This window comes from Salvelinus sp. IW2-2015, linkage group LG22 (genome assembly GCF_002910315.2).
Source record: "Salvelinus sp. IW2-2015 linkage group LG22, ASM291031v2, whole genome shotgun sequence".
Lineage (NCBI taxonomy): Eukaryota > Metazoa > Chordata > Actinopteri > Salmoniformes > Salmonidae > Salvelinus > Salvelinus sp. IW2-2015.
The window spans coordinates 15,745,226-15,764,912 of NC_036862.1; the positions used below are offsets into that span (position 1 = coordinate 15,745,226).

At 48.0% G+C, this 19,687-nt stretch overlaps 1 protein-coding gene across 1 annotated transcript in view; it reads right to left on the reverse strand.

The window, feature by feature from the left end:
* LOC111949762 (sortilin-related receptor-like) overlaps positions 1-19,687 on the reverse strand; it is a 40,186-nt gene that overhangs the window by 13,802 nt on the left and 6,697 nt on the right. Inside the window, 23 exon segments of the mRNA XM_070433993.1 lie at positions 186-320; positions 426-557; positions 888-1,019; positions 1,294-1,404; positions 1,623-1,748; positions 1,846-1,965; positions 2,222-2,344; positions 2,690-2,803; positions 3,607-3,780; positions 3,992-4,130; positions 4,968-5,214; positions 5,452-5,543; positions 8,294-8,425; positions 8,632-8,804; positions 10,094-10,179; positions 11,411-11,539; positions 11,938-12,124; positions 12,374-12,552; positions 13,284-13,372; positions 13,980-14,053; positions 16,032-16,149; positions 19,403-19,424; positions 19,426-19,593. Of these exon segments, the coding sequence (XP_070290094.1) occupies positions 186-320; positions 426-557; positions 888-1,019; positions 1,294-1,404; positions 1,623-1,748; positions 1,846-1,965; positions 2,222-2,344; positions 2,690-2,803; positions 3,607-3,780; positions 3,992-4,130; positions 4,968-5,214; positions 5,452-5,543; positions 8,294-8,425; positions 8,632-8,804; positions 10,094-10,179; positions 11,411-11,539; positions 11,938-12,124; positions 12,374-12,552; positions 13,284-13,372; positions 13,980-14,053; positions 16,032-16,149; positions 19,403-19,424; positions 19,426-19,593 (3,002 nt within the window).

Below are 19,687 nucleotides of genomic sequence, written 5' to 3' on the forward strand. Positions count from 1 at the left end.
AGACAGACGGACACAGAGCGAGCGAGACAGACGGACACAGAGCGAGCGAGACAGACGGACACAGAGCGAGCGAGACAGACGGACACAGTGCGAGCGAGACAGACGGACACAGTGCGAGCGAGACAGACGGACACAGTGCGAGCGAGACAGTCACAGAGAGACAGAGAGACAGAGAGAGGGTGTACCAGAGCACTGAGCCTCGTCAGACCAGTCTCCACAGTCATTCTCTCCGTCACACTTCCACCAGGAGGGCACACAGCGCCCATTACGACACTCGTATTGGAAGTCCCGTGTGCAGCCTGGCCCCTCAGTGGGGGAGCCTGGAACATACACACACTCAGGAATAATCTCATTTCTAGATACATGCATTTATAAAGCGCTGCAGTGTACATAGCTGCACACACACACCCATTTTGTGTACTCACCACAGTTGGCTTCATCAGAGTAGTCCCCGCAGTCGTTCATACCGTCACACTTCCACCCCAGGCTCACACACACTCCGTTGGCACACTGGAAGTTGTAGGCGTCACACGTCTTRTCAAACTCAGGGTGAGTGGCTAGAGAGACGAGTGGCAATCAGTACAACAAACGACGACAACTTACTTCAATGCCTTTCTAGTATCGATGCATTCATTTAGTTTTTCCTGACCTGACCAAACATGTTCCTGGGTCATGGAGAAAACAGGGAGTGAAAGCAGATGAGGAACGCGTGTTCCTTTTCCGTTGCACAATGTTTTGAAACGGATTTCATATGAACACGACCCAGGTCAGGTCACGTGCACAGGAAGAAAAAGCCTGGGCTATGTAACAGCAAATGTATTTAGTGACGGTTGCAGTTGTAGTGTTTTCTGCGATAGTAGTGGTGGGGTTAGTGGAGAAGGACTCACAGCAGCCGGCGTAGGCCACGTCCTCATCGGATCCGTCCTCGCAGTGTTTGGTGCCGTCACACACCAGAGACTGGAAAAGGCACTGGGCTCGGTTCTGACAAACAAAATCCATGTAGCGCGTACACAGGGGATCTGCAAGGAGGGGACACAGACAGTACTACTARATTACAATGGCATACGTCTGAAATATTCTCAACCAACCTCAGGTGAATGTATTGATGACAAAAACCAGTCTATGACAATACCCCTCAAAACGTTTCCGTTTTTCGAGAGACCAAAGTGCATCTGGGGGCGAAAAACAACATACAAAATGTCTACAGCATAGAAATAGATCCTATTTCCCGGAGATCCTATTTCTATAGTTTGCAGTCTAGTTTCGGGGTTAGACTTTCAGTTGGTCACTCACCACAGTGTTGCTCGTCGGCYCCCCCTGGGCAGTCCTGTACTCCGTTGCAGTGGGCGCTGGCAGGCAGACAAGTGCCGTTGGAACACAGGAAGCCATTACAGCGATCCCCCACTGTCAACAAGAACACAGCATCTGTTAGTGCCAAGCCATCCTATCAAAGACCGTGCACAGAAATATGAGTAACACTTTGCTTGAACCGTCCATAAATGCTACCTAACACMGTCATAGCGCTGTCGTAACAATGACATAACATCGTGGGTGTTGGTGTCAAGCAGAGAGAGGTCTGTGTCTATGCTTGTGTGTGTGTGCGCGCGCGTGTGTGTCCTCACCGCAATGTGCTTGCTCCTCGTCAGAGCTGTCCTGACAGTCGTCATCACCGTCACACACCCAGCGCTTAGGGATACAGTGGCCCGTGAGACACTGGAACCTACTGGCCTCACAGGTGTGGTGACCCACTGAGACCGGGAGGGAGGGAGGGAGAGAGTGATGAGAGACTAAGAGCGAGACGGAGGTTGTGCAATGTTCTCCTTTTGAACATGGCCCTGATCTCACCTGTACAGTTGGCTTCGTCCGACCAGTCCCTGCAGTCGTTGTCTCCGTCACATCGCCAGGCCTCGCGGATACACACACCCCGCGCACACGTGAACTCCCCTGGTCCACACTGGTGACTCTCTGGGATACACACACACACGCAGTCAGTAATCAGAGGGAGCATCACATAGGCTATATACAATCTCAAAAGTCATACAGGATAGAGCACACTTAGTCAGGAAAAAAACGTGCTTGGAAGTGTGTGCGCACGCACGCACGCACGCACGCGCTCACGCACGCGCACACACACACACACATGACTGAATGGACGGATACAAAATATGCACACACGCACATAGACGCATGCATGCACGCGCACACACACTCTTCCTCGTACCACAGTGTTCCTCGTCACTGTTGTCCCCACAGTCGTCCTCGTGGTCACACTTGAAGGCCAGCGGGATGCAGGAGCCGGACGCCACACAACGGAACTGGATGGACGGGTCACAGGAGGTGGTGGCTGGAGGGGGACGGACAGGGGGCAGAGGGACAYACAGAATGACAGGGTGTTGACACTGAGCCCAGAAGGACAGAGAGAAAGAACAGCAGCAGAGACTCAAAGCAGAGTGTATTGTGACAGTAACGAACTCTAGTCTGGCTCTATTGAACATTATCTGTTGGATCCATTTTATTCACTATTTACCTTACCAACAAGGATTCCACACCCAACCATTTGTATTATAATAATAAAACAGAATAATCTGTGAGTGAGTGAGTTGTCCATTGTCTAGCTGTGCGTCTGAAATGGCCTGCCCAAAAGTAGCGCACTATATAGGGAATAGGGTGCAAATTTGTCTCCACTCACGGCACTCCTGCTCGTCGCTCATGTCGCCACAGTCGTTGTCGCTGTCGCACTTCCAGATGCTGCTGATGCACTTGCCGTTGGAGCAGCGGTACTGGTTGGGCAGGCACGTGTGTTCTGGGGGAGGMGAATTTCATTCCATTTTGGGTTACAAATAAAACACACATCATCAAGAAGTGTACCTGAATCCTAAAGGATCTCCCCTAGTGGTCCTTGGACAACAACAACCAGAGTCAGACGGACAGTCAGGGAGAGAGGGCGAGGAGGGCAGTGGTTCTCTACATTCACTGAGGCAGGGATCTTCAATACCGATTCCTGGCGACYGACCCAACGCAGGCTGTGCAGGGTTTTGTTTCAGCCCAGTACTAACACGCCTGATTCAACTCTTCGCTTGGTGATTAGTTGAACTAGGTGACACGGGTGTTAGTGCTAGGTTGGAACAAAAGCCTGCACCATTGTGGATCTGTAGTAGTGTGATAGGGTCGTCTGAAGGACTACGTTGAGAACCTCAATACATTATCATGCATCTGTTTATTATCCATGCAGTCARTTTACCTCTACCTACATGTACATATTACCTCAATTACCTCGACTARCCCGTACCCCTGCACATTGACTCGCTACCGGTACCCCCTGTATATAGCCTAGTTATTGTTATTTTATTATGTTACTATTTTTCCTTTAGTTTATTTAACACATTCGTCATACTTTTTCAAACTCTGAATTGTTGGTTAAGTGCTCGTAAGTAAGCATTTCACTGTAAGGTCTACGCCTGTTGTTTRCGGTGCATGTGACAAATAACATTTGATTTGATCAGTAGTATTTTGTACCCGGCAGGACCATTGGGTGTGTGTGTGTTTGTGTGCACGTGTGTCTGTCAGAGAGAGTGTGCACACTTATGTGAGTTTGCCAGGTCTCACCTGTCTTGACGCAGGTGCTGTTGTGGAGCTGGTAGCCGGTGGGACACTGGCACTGGAGCTGTCCGTCGGGTAGGGTGGTGGTGGGCGCTCCGTCGGGGCATACACAGGTGTGGCGGTGCCCGGGCAGGGGCAGACACAGTAGGCTGCAGGGCTGGTCTGCACAGGCATTATGGCCTGGAGGAGAGCGGACACACACACACACAAAGGTTTGTCATGAGCTCTGCTGACGTAGTGGGGGTGTCCAAACAAAGCTTCCACTATTGTCGCTTCCAGAGTAACATTGACTACACATAATATCTCTTTAACGCTGACCATCAAAGTTCTTGGAAGGCTTACTTAGAATGAGCATTGATTGTTAAATATGGTTTCGCTGCTTGTCTCTCACCTCTGGTCTTGCCCTTGTAGAAGATTTTGAGGTCCATGACCCCGGTCAGTCTACCCACTATGAGTTCGTTGTCCTGGGAACCTGCTTTGGGAGCCTTGAAGATGCCCCTCCTTGACCAGTCATCCCAGTACAGGTCATTCTGAAAACACACACACYCCAATGAGGATTTTCCCAGTAACTGGGAGATTATATGAAAGCAAACATAGATATATTTCTACAATGGGACTGTGCTCCCCAGTGTTGCACACTCAATAACCTTAAAAAAGTAGAATCTCTGTGATATGACATCATCATACACAGAGTGCTGACTTTTTGCTTCCAGACATCAGTAACATTCTTATTGTACAAGACTGCCTCTATTGGATAACTCCAAAGACACATTTATGCTGACTCTACACACACGCACGCCCACTCACACTCTGTTAATCTTCTATCCTGTTGCCTAGTCACCTTACCCCTATACATATCTACCTCCATCACTCCAGTACCCCTGCACATTGCAAATATGATATTGAAACTGACCAGGTATATAGTATGCTTACTTACTTAATGTGCTATTCATATTTATTCTCATTTCCCATCTGTTTGTTCTAGTATTACATTGTTATTAATTACTGCATTGTTGGGTTTTGAGTTTGAAAGAAAGGCATTTCACTGTACTTTTGCATGCAACATTAAATACTTGAAACAATGTGGACATGCCGCAAGGGAGGAGGCAAATTTGGAAAGAGCCAATAGTGACAGTCCTAGGCCATTTTGAATTCTGCTGTTGACGACATCTGCAAGCAGGAAGTTGACCGGCTGTGCATGAAGAGGTCATATTGCAGTCTACCTTTAAAGACGTTAGTTCGTTTGTCTAAGCTTGTAAGTGATATTCTTCAAGAATCAATGGGTATACATCATTCATTTAAATGATCAAAAACAGCTGTAAATATCACTTAATACTCCATAAGTGCATCAACCACTCTAAAGTAACCTTGAAAACAGCAATGGCATAGGGGTGAGGCAGGCCCTCCATGACCACGCTGCGCTGACCGCCGGCGAAGTCGGCCCGCTCGATGCGATCGCCGTAGGCCTCGGTCCAGTACAGCCATTGGTCGTCTGCCGTGATGCCGTTGGGCCAGCGGACGCCCTCGGACACGATGCATGACACGTTGGAGCCGTCCATGTAGCCGCGGTACACGCCAGCCGCACGGTCGCCCCAATCCGTCCAGAACATCAGGCTGGTAGGAGACACGTCACAGATTAGGAAAGTATATCTGACAGATATTAACACMGACGTTATTTATGTTAAAGGAGCAATCTGCAGTTCAAACAAAAAACWAAGCGGTAAAGTCTAAAAMGGATGTAGCAATCACAGAWCGCCCCTTTAACAGTCGGTCATCTGGGAGACCTTTTTTGTGAAATAAAAGCTTCATAAATMCATTTGGCAGATATTCAAGGTAATTAGACTGTGCTACCTCTCTCCTGGCATGAGGACCAGAGCTCTGGGATGCTCCAGCACTGAGGAGTTGAGCAGAGTGTGACGTAGGTCCCCATCAGGGTTAGACACCTACACAACACAAGGAGTGGGTCACCATCATCACACACTGTATTGCCTGATACTATACAGTAGCATGTCGTCTATCAGGTGAGGATATAAATATAAATCAAACAAGACTTCAATAAGATGGAGAAAAAAAGATAAATACAGTGCATTCGAAAAGTATTCAGACCCCTTGACGTTTCCCACATGTTGTTAGGTTACAGCCTTATTCAAAAAAATGGATTAAATGGTGTTTGTTCCTCATCAAAGAAAACAAATCTACAGACAATACCCCATAATGACAAAGAAATAACAGGTTTTTCAATTTTGTTGCCAATGTATTAAAAATTWAAAACTGAAATATCACATTTACATAAGTATTCAGACCCTTTACACAGTARTTTGCTGAAGCACCTTTGGCAGCGATTACAGCCTCAAGTRTTCTTGGGTATGACGCTACAAGCTTGGTACACCTGTATTTGGGAAGWTTCTCCCATTCTTCTCTGCAGATCCTCTCAAGCTCTGTCYGGTTGGATGTGGAGCTTCGCTGCACCACTATTTTCATGTCTCTCCAGAGATGTTAGATCCGGTTCAAGTCCGGGCTCTGACTGGGCCACTCAAGGACATTCAGAGACTTGTCCRGAWGCAACTCCTGCGTTGTCTTGGCTGTGTGCTTAGGGTCGTTGTCCTGTTGGCATGTGAACCTTCGCCCCAGCCTGAGGTCCTGAGCGCTCTGGAGCAGGTTTTCATCAAGGATCTCTCTGTACTTTGCTCTGCCACTGAAAAACATACCCACAGCATGATGCTGCCACCACCATGCTTCACCGTAGGCCTGATCGGTGGAGCYCTGCAGAGGTTCTCCCATCTCCACAGAGGAACTCTGGAGCTCTGTCAGAGTGACCATCGGYTTCTTGGTCACCTCCCTGACCAAGGCCCTTCCCCGATTGCTCAGTTTGGCCGGGTGGCCAGCTCTAGGAAGACTCTTGGTGGTTCCAAACTTTTCCATTTAAGAATGATGGAGGCCACTGTGTTCTTGGGGACCTTCAATGCTGCAGACTTCCCCAGATCTGTTCCCTGACACAATCCTGTCACGGAACTCTATGGACAATTCCTTCGACCTCATGGCTTGGTTTTTGCTCTGACATGCACTGTCAACTGTGGGACCTTARATAGACAGGTGTTTGTCTTTCCAAATCATGTCCAATCAATTGAATTTACCACAGGTGGACTCCAATCAAGTTGTAGAAACATCTCAAGGATGATCAATGGAAACAGGAAGCACCTGAGCTCAATTTCGAGTCTCATAGCAAAGGGTTTAAATACTTATGAAAATAAGGTATCTGTTTTTAATTTTTAATACATTTGCAAAAATTTCAGAAAACCTATTTTAGCTTGTCATTATGGGGTATTGTGTGTAGGATAGCTGGGATATTGTGTTTTTTTTTAATCCATTTTAGAATAAGTCTGTAACGTAAGCAAGTGTGGAAATGGGAAGGGGTCTAAATACTTTCCGAATGCACTGTATATACACTGAACAAAAATATTAACGCAACATGTGAAGTGTTGGTCCCATTTTTCATGAGCTGAAATAAAAGATCCCAGAAATGTTCCATATACACAAAAAGATTATTACTCTAACATTTAGTGCACAAATGTGTTTACATCCCTGTTAAATCAAATCAAATTGTATGTCACATGCACCAAATACAATGTGTAGACTTTACCGTGAAATGCTTACTTATAAGCCCTTAACCAACAATGCAGTTCAAGAAATAGAGTTAAGAAAATATTTACTAAATACACTAAAGTAAAAAACACAATAAAAAGTAACACAAAATTARGTAACAATAACAAGGCTATATACAGGGAGTACCAGTACCAAGTCATGTCTGGGGACAATGGGTAATTGAGGTACTTTGTACATGTAGGGAAACCTAGTCAGTTGTCCAACTGAATGTATTCAACTGAAATGTGTCTTCCGCATTTAACCCAACCCCTCTGAATCAGAGAGGTGTGGGGGGCTGCCTTAATCGACATCCATGTCTTCAGCGCCTGGGGAACAGTTGGTCAGGAGCAGAACGACAGATTTTTACCTTGTCAGCTCGGGGATTTGATCCAGTAACCGGCCCAACGCTCTAACCACTAGGCTAWGGGTAAAGTTACTAAAGTGACTATGCATAGATAATAAACAGCGAGTAGCAGCAGTTTAAAAACAAAGAGGGGAGGTCAATGCAAATAGTTTGATTAATTGTTCCGCAGTCTTATGGCTTGGGGGTAGAAGCTGTTAAGGAGCCTTTTGGACCTAGACTTGACGCTCCGGTACAGTTTGCCGTGCAGTAGCGAGAGAACAGTCTATGACTTGGGTGACTGGAGTATTTGACAATATTTTGGGCCTTCCTCTGACACCGCCTATTAAATAGGTCCTGGATGGCAGGAAGCTTTACCTGCGGGATCATCTTAGACCAGCCACCTGGACAGTTGATGAAACTGAGGTGTATTTCTGTCTGTAATAAAGCCCTTTTGTGGGGAACAACTCATTCTGATTGGCTGTGCCTGCCTTCCCAGTGGGTGCAGCCATGGGTGGGCCTGGGAGGGRATAGGCCCACCCATGGCTGCACCCCTACCCAGTCATGTGAAATCCATAGATTTGGGCCTAATGAATGTAAGCTGATTTCCTTATATGAACTGTAACTCAGTAAAATTGTTGAAATTGTTGCATTTATATATTTGTTCAGTATATATCAAATARTGGACAAATCCCTGTTCCTCATGTTTACCTCAATCCTCTGCGCTCCGGCATCCACCCAGTAAAGCAGCCTGCTGATGGGGTCAAAGGTGAGGGCCTCCACATTCTGCAGGTCTTTCCTCACAATCACTTCCTGTCCCGTACTGCCGTTCAGACAAAGCCTCTGGAGGGGGAGAACAGGGAGGGAGTGTGTACATACTTTTCACTAATCACGATACACAATGTACTTTTGGTCTCAGAAGTGTGTACAGGATAGATTTTGTGTCTGAAATGGTACTTTATTCCCTATATAGTACACAAGCAATGTACTTATATAGAGAATAGGGTAAGTCATGGTTACATCTGAGTGCCTTCTGTGAAGGCCCTGACCTGTATGGTGTCCAGCGAGATGTCAGCCCAATAGAGGCAGTTCTGTTCGTAGTCAAAGTCCAGGGCCACGGCCTCGTGGAGACCAGAGAGGGGCAGGGCCTGGTCGGTCCCTGTGGCCAGGTCATAGCGATGGATGGAGTTCCTCACAGCGTACAGGATGAACTCATTACTCTCTAGAGAAGACCAGGGGGAAAAAACACTTAATACAATTAATTCTAATCTATAGCCATGTGAAGAGTAACTGGTAAGAAAAACGCAACAAATTGCATTTTATTTTGAATCCAGCMGTGTATACGACAGTATTTATTTTGCATACAGCAGTAATGCATGTCTAAAACAATTTCCCCTCAGGGAAATTAAAGTTCATCCAACCATATGCTTTTATGTATAAAATGTGAGTAATTTCACTTTTCATGAATTCACAAATACTTATTTGTTTATTTGCTTTTTGGATCCCTTACAACCAGTTCCAGCCACAGCAGCTATTGTCCCTGAGGTCTAACTTACGTGTGTTGTTGCTGTAGCCGATGATCTACTGCTGGGACTAACCATTCTATCTTTAACTAAATTCACCCCATAATATGTGACTAAAAGTATCTTTTGCCTCAAATTGTACAACAGAGTTTCTTTAATGTCTAGCAAAAAAGATAAAACTGTGTGGCCCATACCAAATAAACCCGTCATGACCCACGACCCAAAGGTAACATATGGAATTGTTTTAAAATAGTTATTCAATGGATCATTTAGCTATTTGACTATGATTTTTAGGCCCTTTAGGTATCCCCTGAAAATATTTCTAAATTATTTGATAAAATACTGAATTTGGCCTTTACTACTATAGTCCATAGAAATGCATTGAATAACACATTTATATAAAGGCAAAAAATAAATCCTAAGGAATAATAATGTTTTGAAGTGTCTGTCCTATAAGAGATATAAGAAAGCTCAGGAAATATACATATTTTTTGGACACATTTAACCCCTTATTTTTGTTGCCACAAAACGACCTCCATATTTCCATGGGTTACCTTCAAACGAGTCCCATGATACTCGTGGGGGTCGTAGAGCAAAACGGAGAACATCCCCGTGAGAGTCTCCCCTTTCCATAATGGCATTTACAAGGTAAAGTATTTGTGAACCCAGTATATCAAGAATCTCAGAGTATCTCTCATTCATTCAGGTGTCTCTTATTCATTCATTCAGGGGTCTCTTATTCATTCATTCATTCATTCAGGGGTCTCTTATTCATTCATTCATTCAGGGGTCTCTTATTCATTCATTCAGGGGTCTCTTATTCATTCAGGGGTCTCTTATTCATTCAATCATTCATTCAGGGGTCTCTTATTCATTCATTCATTCATTCAAGGGGTCTCATTCATTCAGGGGTCTCTTATTCATTGTGATCTAAAAGGCTAAARGTATCTAATAATGGTGTCTTAATTGAAGGAGAGGGGAMGCTTACCTCCTACAGGACATGGGAGCATCTCTCCATCCAGTCTGGCTTCTACATCCCCTCCACTACAGCTGTCCCCAGACACCTTCCTGTACCTGAGAGAGAGACACACACAAACTGGTTAACAACATGGACAGACAAACACCCACCACCCAATATCACAACAAGAGTATGTTGCCCATTACATATACACTGAGTGTACAAAACATTAAGAACACCTGCTCTGACCATGACATAGACTGACCAGTGGAAAGCTATGATTCCTTATTGATGTCACTTGTTAAATCCACTTCAATCAGAGTAGATGAAGGGGAGGAGACAGGTTAAAGACAGATTTTTAAGCCTTGAAACAACTGAGACATGGATTGTGTGTGTGTGCCATTCAGAGGGTGAGTGGGAAAGACAATAGATGTAAGTGCCTTTGAAGGGGGTATGGTAGTAGGTGCGAAGCGCAGCGGTTTGTGTCAAGAACTGCAACGCTCCTGGGTTTTTCACGCTCAACAGTTTCCTGTGTGTATCAACAATGGTCCACCACCCAAAGGACATCCAGCCAACTTGACARAAAAGGGAATCATTGGAGTCAACATAGGCCAGCATCCCTGTGGGAAGCTTTTGACACCTTGTAGAGTCCATGCCCCGACGAATTGAGGCTGTTCTGAGGGCAAAAGGAGGGTTGCAACTCAATATCAGGAAGGTGTTCTAAATGATTTGTACACTCAGTGTATGTCAAGATTTTGCTGGGACATTTCTCTCCTTATGACACTAGGTGGGGCTGTTCTACATGATAAGCGAGGGCTGTATAATAGAATGACGTCACTCCTTTCTCTTCCCCATAGCACAAAAGAAGAACAAAGACAGTTCCCCCTCATGACCACAAAGGAATCKATTTGCATAGTGGTCATATCCTATGAATCATGCTGATATTTAACAGTCATCTCCTTGCGGCAGTAAAAAAAATCATATAAGATTGAGGTGAAGACTGATACACTAGGTAATGCCATTTGTTTTTCTAAGCCATATGTGACTGTCTGTCAAGGACAAGTGTATCTCAGCCTTTATGGGTGCGTCCCAAATGGTACCCTATTCTCTTTAAAGTGCACTACTTTTGACCAGGGCCCATTTGGGACACTATGAAGTCAGCCCGAAACCCCAAAACCCTTCAGCTCAGCTAGGTCATATAATCCTGACGCATCCACATTGCAAGGCCTTGACCCTCAATGTGTGGATTCACCTTAACAACAGGAAATAGCCCATCATTATGGGAAGGGTAAAGCCTGGTTTCTGATGAAGTGACATTATGTTAATACCAAAGGGATATTGACTTACCCCGTACTGCGACGGTAGGTAGTTCCAACGGGGCATGGCACGGGAGGGGCGTAGAGGTTCCCCGAGAACTCGGGGTCGGGCAGGCACACCTGGAGGGACAGGTCCTCGCTCAGCTTGTAGCCATAGTCGCTGAGAGAGATAAAAGGAGATAGAGGAGGGTGAGAGAGAGAGGGAGACGGAGAGAGAGCGAGAGAGAGATTAGATGGGGAGAGAGAGACAGAGAGACCCAATGTTAGCCTACTTGACTATCAAACTATGAACAGATAGAGATGAGTGGAAAAASACTGTTGCCTAATTCCAATCAACCCCTAGCCCCTTCCCTGAAAGGATAGCAGAGGTGTAAGTAAGCGAGAGACATTCCACCTAGTCCTAGCTTAACAGAAGGAAAGGTGGAGCTGTTACCTTTCTAGATCGCAGCTATCCAACCCTTTCAGATCGATATGAGGTGCCTAGGGGTAGATCGTTTTAGGGGTAGAGGCAAAGGGCGGATATGGGATTGGACACGGGCTGGGAAATGAGAGTCTCACCACTCGTAGTCCTGGCGTGTGCAGGAGCAGTTGGATACGGTGACGGGGCGGTCGAAGTCTTCACCGTTGAAGCAGGTGGCGTGGGGCGTGCGTCGCTTGTACACCATCTCACTACCCAGAAGGCAGTCGTTGCCCCGCTCGTCTGACGGGGACCAGCGCTTGTAGTCTCCCTCGGRGCACGGCACGCCTGAAGAGACAAATACACACACTTTAAATACTTGATTTGGAATTGGATCATATTCTATTACAGTAGCATGGGGACATAAGCGGACACACACAAACACACACCCCTCAGTGAGACTCTGGCCTAATAGATGGATGCTTCTTATTGGCATTGTGAAAATGGACGACAGACAGACGGAAAAGCACCCGGGCTGAGCATAATTCAGTCACTACACTTCTGCCCAGTGTAGTAATATCGTGAGAGTCCCCTCACCAAGCACGTCGCTGGCGTTGACCTGCAGGATGAGCCAGCTGTGTCTCTGGTCGGCGTAGGAGCCGAAGACGGTAAAGATGGTGCTCTTCTCCCCCGGCTCAGTCAGCAGCTGGTAGACATACACCTCCCTGTCAGAGAAACGGAAGTCTGTCCACGTCTCCCCCTCATTGGTACTGAACCTGAGACACAGAGAGACAGTAGGTAAGTAGCCTTTAATTTGTATTTTTCTTTATTTAACCTTTATTTAACTAGGCAAGTCAGTTAAGAACAAATTTTTATTTACAATGACGGCCTACCGGGGAACAGTGGGTTAACTGCCTTGTTCAGGGGCAGAATGGCATATTTCTACCTTGTCAGCTCGGGATTCGATTCAGCAACCTTTCGGTTACTGGCCCAACACTCTAACCACTAGGCTTTCTGCCGCCTTGTCCGAGTCAGAATGGCCCATAGGGCAAATCTACTGATTCTGTAGCGTGAGGCAGCAAGTACACCACCTGAACAGGATGCTAGTCTATAGCAGGGCCAACAGAGACAGTATGGAGATCAACATTAGCGTGGTTACAATATTTATACCCGTTTTACACTACTGAGCCAAGCCAAGCTGTAGTGCATTGGCCTGGTTACATATCCCACTGTACTGTAGTAGCTGGAACCGAGCTGGAAAGGACAAATGTGAAAATAATATTTCCGAGKCAGCATAGTACTGATTGGGTTGGCAGTGACACAGTGGGTTGAAAAGGGTACAATTCATTGAACCTTTATTTGAGGAGGTAAGCAGACTGAAAGTCAACGACTCAGGGCAGAGCTGCGGTGGGGAGTAGAGGGGTGTAATGAGGGGGTGATACACAGCACACTGTGTTGTTCTAACAATGGAGATATGGGTGTTATTTAGGACAGTTGTGAGACTCACTTGAGGTGTGTGGTGGAGCCCCCCTGGGCGATGGCCATGAGGATGCCCCCGTGGTCACCCCACGTGTAGAAGTGAGGACCGGTCAGCGCCTTGAGAAGGGGAAATGTGAAGAACACTCATTAAAGCCACAGTCTAAGATTGCTGGTCAATTGATATAGCTACCATAATAAGACTAGTACAACTGTCAGGCCGTATTATTACCAAAAATATTTTGGTCSTCAAGACACTTAAATGAGGTAATACTATGTTCAGATTAAAAGTAGGTTAAAAAAATAAATAATGCTCTCGTGGAATGTCACACCATATGCATCAAGAGCATGTGAAAATGTTCCGGGTGCTTCTGCTCCATTGTTTATGTCTTAGAGGGCTCCCCAGTCTTGGAATTGCACTCACGTCTTACAGAGTGTGGCTTTAAATAACTGCAGCACCATGTTTGTGGTTGATTAATAATATACTGTGGAGGAAAGTGTCCTACGCTGGGCATTCAGCATTGTGGCTAAGCGCCCCACAGAAACCCTCTGGTATGAGTAGGTAGCAGAGGCAGGAAACATCCAACAATAACCAATGTCATGATTTATAGCTCATCATGTGCATAGTTACATTTATGGCGCACACACACTCACACACACGCACACACACACACACACACACACATACATACATACATACACAAACAAGGCACACACAGACACTGACCTCTCTCCATCTGGCCCCAGCACTGCTGGACACATACACGTTGGGCTTGTTGGCCAGGTTCTTGCCCACAGAGCCTGCAGAGGAGACAGACACAGGATGCATCAGTGGAACGGCTGTGTGAGAGGAGGTGACGAATTAAACAATTCACACAGAGGGGGATTCAGGTGGTCTCCAGTCCCAGCAGTATCCCAAGCTGTCTTCCAAATAGCACCCTATTCCCTACATAGTGCACTGCTTTTGACCAAAAGCCCTATGGGCCCTGGTCAAAAGTAGTGCACTAGATGCATAGGGAATAGGGTGCCGCGCAATTTGGAACGCAGCCAAGCACAGTGGCCAGCCCGGAGCACACAAAGCCGACAACAGAGSAAAAGTAGCTCACTATGCAGGAAACAGGGTGCCATTTGAGACGCAGKCATAGCGAAAGGGGCTACTGTAGCATATAGCTGGGCGGCACTATATAGGGATAGATTCCATCCAGGGTTGTTAAGCAGATGCTTGAGATCAAGGAACAGGCCTATGTTCAGAAAAGTTCAACCAAACTCCAGGCCGCAGCCTACGCTCCAGTATGCTTTATTGTCAACATCAATACTCCTTACCATGTGCTGAACCTATAAGAATGGTTCAAATCAGTCTGTAGTCATTCTAGGGGGGAAGGCCCCAACGAGTGTAACGTCATATATCTATTTATCCTATGTGGATGTGGACTACCACGGTCTGTGTCTGTGTGTGGCTGGCTGGGTCCACACAAAGAGAGAGACGGTCTGTGTCTGTGTGTGGCTGGCTGGGTCCACACAAAGAGAGAGACGGTCTGTGTCTGTGTGTGGCTGGCTGGGTCCACCACAAGAGAGAGACGGTCTGTGTTCTGTGTGGCTGGCTGGGTCCACACAAAGAGAGAGACGGTCTGTGCTGTGTGTGGCTGGCTGGGCCACACAAAGAGAGAGACGGTCTGTGTCTGTGTGTGGCTGGCTGGGTCCACACAAAGAGAGAGACGGTCTGTGTCTGTGTGTGGCTGGGCTGGGTCCACACAAAGAGAGAGACGGCTGTGTCTGTGTGTGGCTGGCTGGGTCCACACAAGAGAGAGACGGTCTGTGTCTGTGTTGTGGCTGCTGGTCCACACAAAGAGAGAGACGGTCTGTGTCTGTGTGTGGCTGGCTGGGTCCACACAAAGAGAGAGACGGTCTGTGTCTGTGTGTCTCCGCTGGGTGAGGCAGAAGTAATTAGCGCATCTGTGTGTAAGCGATAACACGGACGAGAAGGGCATAGTGTCTCCTCAGCTCTCCTCTCTGCACTTCTCCCCGTGGGAGTTATCACCTAATCATTTCGTTAGGTTTAGTAGCTCGCAGGGTGTAGAGGCCTCCTCCTCCTTCCAGACACAGCACAGCTACAAAGAAAATCTATGTACTCCGCCAAGCAGGCAGAGCCGGTAGAGACACTTTCAGTGGATTAAACACAATGGATGTGTCCAACTGCTCCTAGTTTAGCCCCGGTCAAAACCTATTGCTCTGACCTGAGTACACGCAGTTACTAACACGCATGCACACATTCCCATACCATGAATGCACGCACTCAGGGAAATTCAAACACGCACGCGCACAGACACGCTGTAAATAAGAATTTGCTCTCAACTGAATTGCCTGAATGAATAATGGTTAAATAAATGAATAAACAGACGCAGACAAACGAGCAGGAAGGAGAGACTCCGCAGGCACTCTAATTTCCTGTGTGATTGACTGATGGAGGAAATGGTCCTCTCTATCAAATTACGCAATAGCAGAAGTTGCGCCACCATAAGGAAAGTCATGTGTTCGCCAGAGAAATAGTAATTCTGTGGCCTGGCTGGTCGAGTGGTAACGCCGAAGCCCTCTGGCACACGTTGTCAGTACCTGTATGGGTTCCCTATGACACAACCTTTCTCTTTCTTTRCCCACTGTCATCCTCTCTCGCTCTATCTGTTCAATGAAATCAGAAAATATCTGAGAAAAAAAACAATATATATATATATTTTTTTAATTATAAATAGTGATTGTAGTTGTATGATGCTAGCCTCCCCACCTGTGGCCATGATGAGCCCTGGCGCTGACTCCTTGGACAGAATGGGCATCCTACGCAGCTGAATGTTGAGAAGCTGGCTCCAGCGCTGGGCCAGGTGGAGGGAGCAGCCCTTGAAGAGCTACGGAGAGGAAGGGACAGGATGGGGATAGAGGGAGAGGATGAGGATAGAGGGAGAGGATGAGGGATAGAGGGAGAGGATAGGATAGAGGGAGAGGGATAGGGATAGAGGAGAGTATGGGATAGAGGGAGAGATGAGGATAGAGGAGAGGATGAGGATAGAGGGATAGAGGGAGAGGATGAGGGATAGAGGGAGAGGATAGAGGGAGAGGATGAGGGATAGAGGAGAGGATGAGGGATAGAAGGAGAGGATGAGGATAGAGGGAGAGGATGGGGATAGAAGGAGAGGATGAGGGATAGAGGGAGAGGATGGGGATAGAGGGAGAGGATGAGGATAGAGGGAGAGGATGAGGGATAGAGGGAGAGGGAGAGGATGAGGGATAGAGGGAGAGGATGAGGATAGAAGGAGAGGATGAGGATAGAGGGAGAGGATGGGGATAGAGGGAGAGGATGAGGATAGAGGGAGAGGATGAGGGATAGAGGAGAGGATGAGGGATAGAGGAGAAGGATGGGGATAGATGGGGGATAGAGGGAGAGGATGGGGGATAGAGGGAGAGGTGGGGATAGAGGAGAGTGAGAGGATAGAGGAGAGGATGAGGGATAGAGGAGAGGATGAGGGATAGAGGGAGAGGATGGGGGGATAGAGGAGAGGTGGGGGGATAGAGGGAGAGGATGGGGGATAGATGGGGGTTAGAGGGAGAGGATGAGGAATAGAGGGAGGGATGGGGAAAGAGGGAGAGGATGAGGTAGAGGGTGGGGATCGAGGAGAGGGTGGGGATCGAGGGGAGGGTGGGGATTGAGGGAGAGGGTGGGGGATCGAGGGAGAACGAGGGAGAGGATGAGGGGATAGAGGGAAAGGGAGAGGATGAGGGATAGAGTGAGAGGATGGGGGATAGTGGATAGAGGAAGAGGATGGGGGATAGAGGGAGAGGATGGGGATGAGGGGAGAGGGAGAGGGGATAGAGGGAGAGGGAGAGGTGATAGAGGGAGAGTGAGAGGTGATAGAGGGAGAGGATGGGGATAGAGTGAGAGGATGGGGATAGAGGGAGAGATGGGATAGAGGAGAGGGGGGAGAGGGAGAGGATGAGGGGATATAAGGGAGAGGGGATAGAGGGAGAGGTGATAGAGGGAGAGGGGAGAGGGAGAGGGGGTGAGGGATAGAGGATGAGGGGATATAGGGAGAGGGTGGGATAGAGGGAGGGTGGGGGATAGAGGAGAGGATGGGGATGAGGGAGAGGGTGGGGATAGAGGGAGAGGATGGGGATAGAGAATGAGGGGATAGAGGGAGAGGGTGGGGATAGAGGAGAGGGTGGGGATAGAGGGATAGGATGGGGGATAGAGGATGAGGGGATAGAGGGAGAGGTGGGGATAGAAGGAGAGAGGTGGGATAGAGGATAGGATGGGGATAGAGGATGAGGGGATAGAGGGAGAGGATGCGGGATAGAGGGGGAGTGTTTGGGGATAGAGTGAGAGGATGGGGATAGAGGGAGAGGATGTGGGGATAGAGGGAGAGGATGAGGGGATAGAGGGAGAGGATGAGGGATAGAGGGGGAGTGTTGGGGATAGAGTGAGGGATGGGGAAGAGGGAAGAGGATGGGGATAGAGGGAGGAGGATGAGGGGAGGATAGAGGGAGAGGATGAGGGATAGGAGGGGAGTGTTGGGGATAGAGTGAGAGGATGGGGGATAGAGGGAGAGAGGGAATGATGGGGAATAGAGGGAGAGGATGGGGATAGAGGGAGAGGATGGGGGATAGAGGAGAGGAGAAGATGGGGATAGGGGGGAGAGAAGGAGAGGATGGGGATAGAGGGAGAGGATGGGGGATAGAGGGAGAGGATGGGGGATAGAGGGTGAGGATGGGGATAGAGGGAATAGGGGAGAGGATGAGGGGATAGAGTGAGAGATGGGGGGATAGTGGGATAGAGGGAGAGGATGGGGATAGGGATAGAGGGAGAGGTGGGGGATAGGGATAGAGGGAGAGGGTGGGGGGATAGTGGATAGAGGGAGAGGGTGGGGGGATGTGGATAGAGGGATAGAGGGAGAGGATGGGGGATAGAGGGAGAGGATGGGGATAGAGGTAGAGGATGGGGATAGAGGAGAGGATGGGGGATAGAGGTAGAGGATGGGGGATAGAGGGAGAGGGTGAGGGATAGAGGGAGAGGATGGGGGATAGAGGGAGAGGATGGGGGATAGGGGAGAGGTGGGGGATAGAGGGAGAGGGTGGGGATAAGAGGAGAGAGAGAGAGGGAGAGGAGAGGATGGGGGATAGATAAATACCCGGGGTATAGAAGAGCGATGGATGGAGGGAGGATTAGAGAGGAGGGGAGATTGGAGGGAGGGATGGAGAGGGGAGATTGGAGGGAGGGATAGAGAGGGGTTGTGAGGGAGAGATGGAGAGGAGGATTGGAGGGAGGGATAGAGAGGGTTGTGGAGGGAGAGATGGGAGAGGGGAGATTGGAGGGAGGGATGGAGAGGCGTTGTGGAGGGAGAGAGTGGAGAGGCGTTGTGGAGGAGAGATGGAGAGGGGGAGTTGGAGGGAGAGATGGAGAGGCGTTGTGGAGGGAGAGATGGAGTGAGAGAGAGAAGTGTTAGGTCAGTGAGACAACAATCACTGACAAAATCCTCAATAAATAACTCAAAAATATAATACTATTTCTAAGAAGTGAAGCTACATTTAAAATATAGTAATTTAGACCCTCTTATCCAGAGCGTATTACAGTCGTGAGTGCATACATTTCCGTGCAAGGGACACGACCACTTTCTAAACCAAACAAAAACACAACTGTTTACACCCAAACCCACTTCCCCTTTAGAATTCCAAACACACACTGTGTGGCCTCATTGGCTGTTGTTCCTAATCCCTAATGTAGGTTCATATTACCCAACCCCCAATCCCTTCCTCAAAGGACTCAGAGACTCAATGACAGCATAAAACAACAAAAGGCAACTTCCTGCTTACAGACATCAACAACAGAATTCAATTCTGCTAAGACTGCTGCTTTATTGGCTCTGCCTCGTGTTTTCATTTTGCCACGGAAAAAATAATGCGATCCTGGTATCGTCACAGCCCTAATCTTAATCCTGTTGTTGATGTCCGTAAGCAGGATGTCGCCCTGATGTGGTATGATGTCCTATTGCTGAAGCTGACAGCAGTATCCTGTATCAGTGGTTAGGGAAACCCACCGGGGGTGTAGGTGGACGTTTTCTCTAACCACTGATACAGGGTCAGATGTTATTGTAACAGCTAGCTAGCTACCTGGCAGTCCAGTGTTCCTCCAGGCTGTCGGCAGAGGGGCCAGCAGCAGTTCCCAGGTGCCCCCCTTGTCGAAGGTGATTACAGAGCGCATGTTGTCCTCGCTGAGTGAGCCGTTGATGGTGTGGCCACGAAGACGCCCGCGCAGACCCTCCACGCGGTGCAGGTCAGCAAAGGGCTCGCTGGCAAAGTACCTGGGATGAAACACACACACACACACACACACACACACACACACACACACACACACACACACACACACACACACACACACACACACACACACCA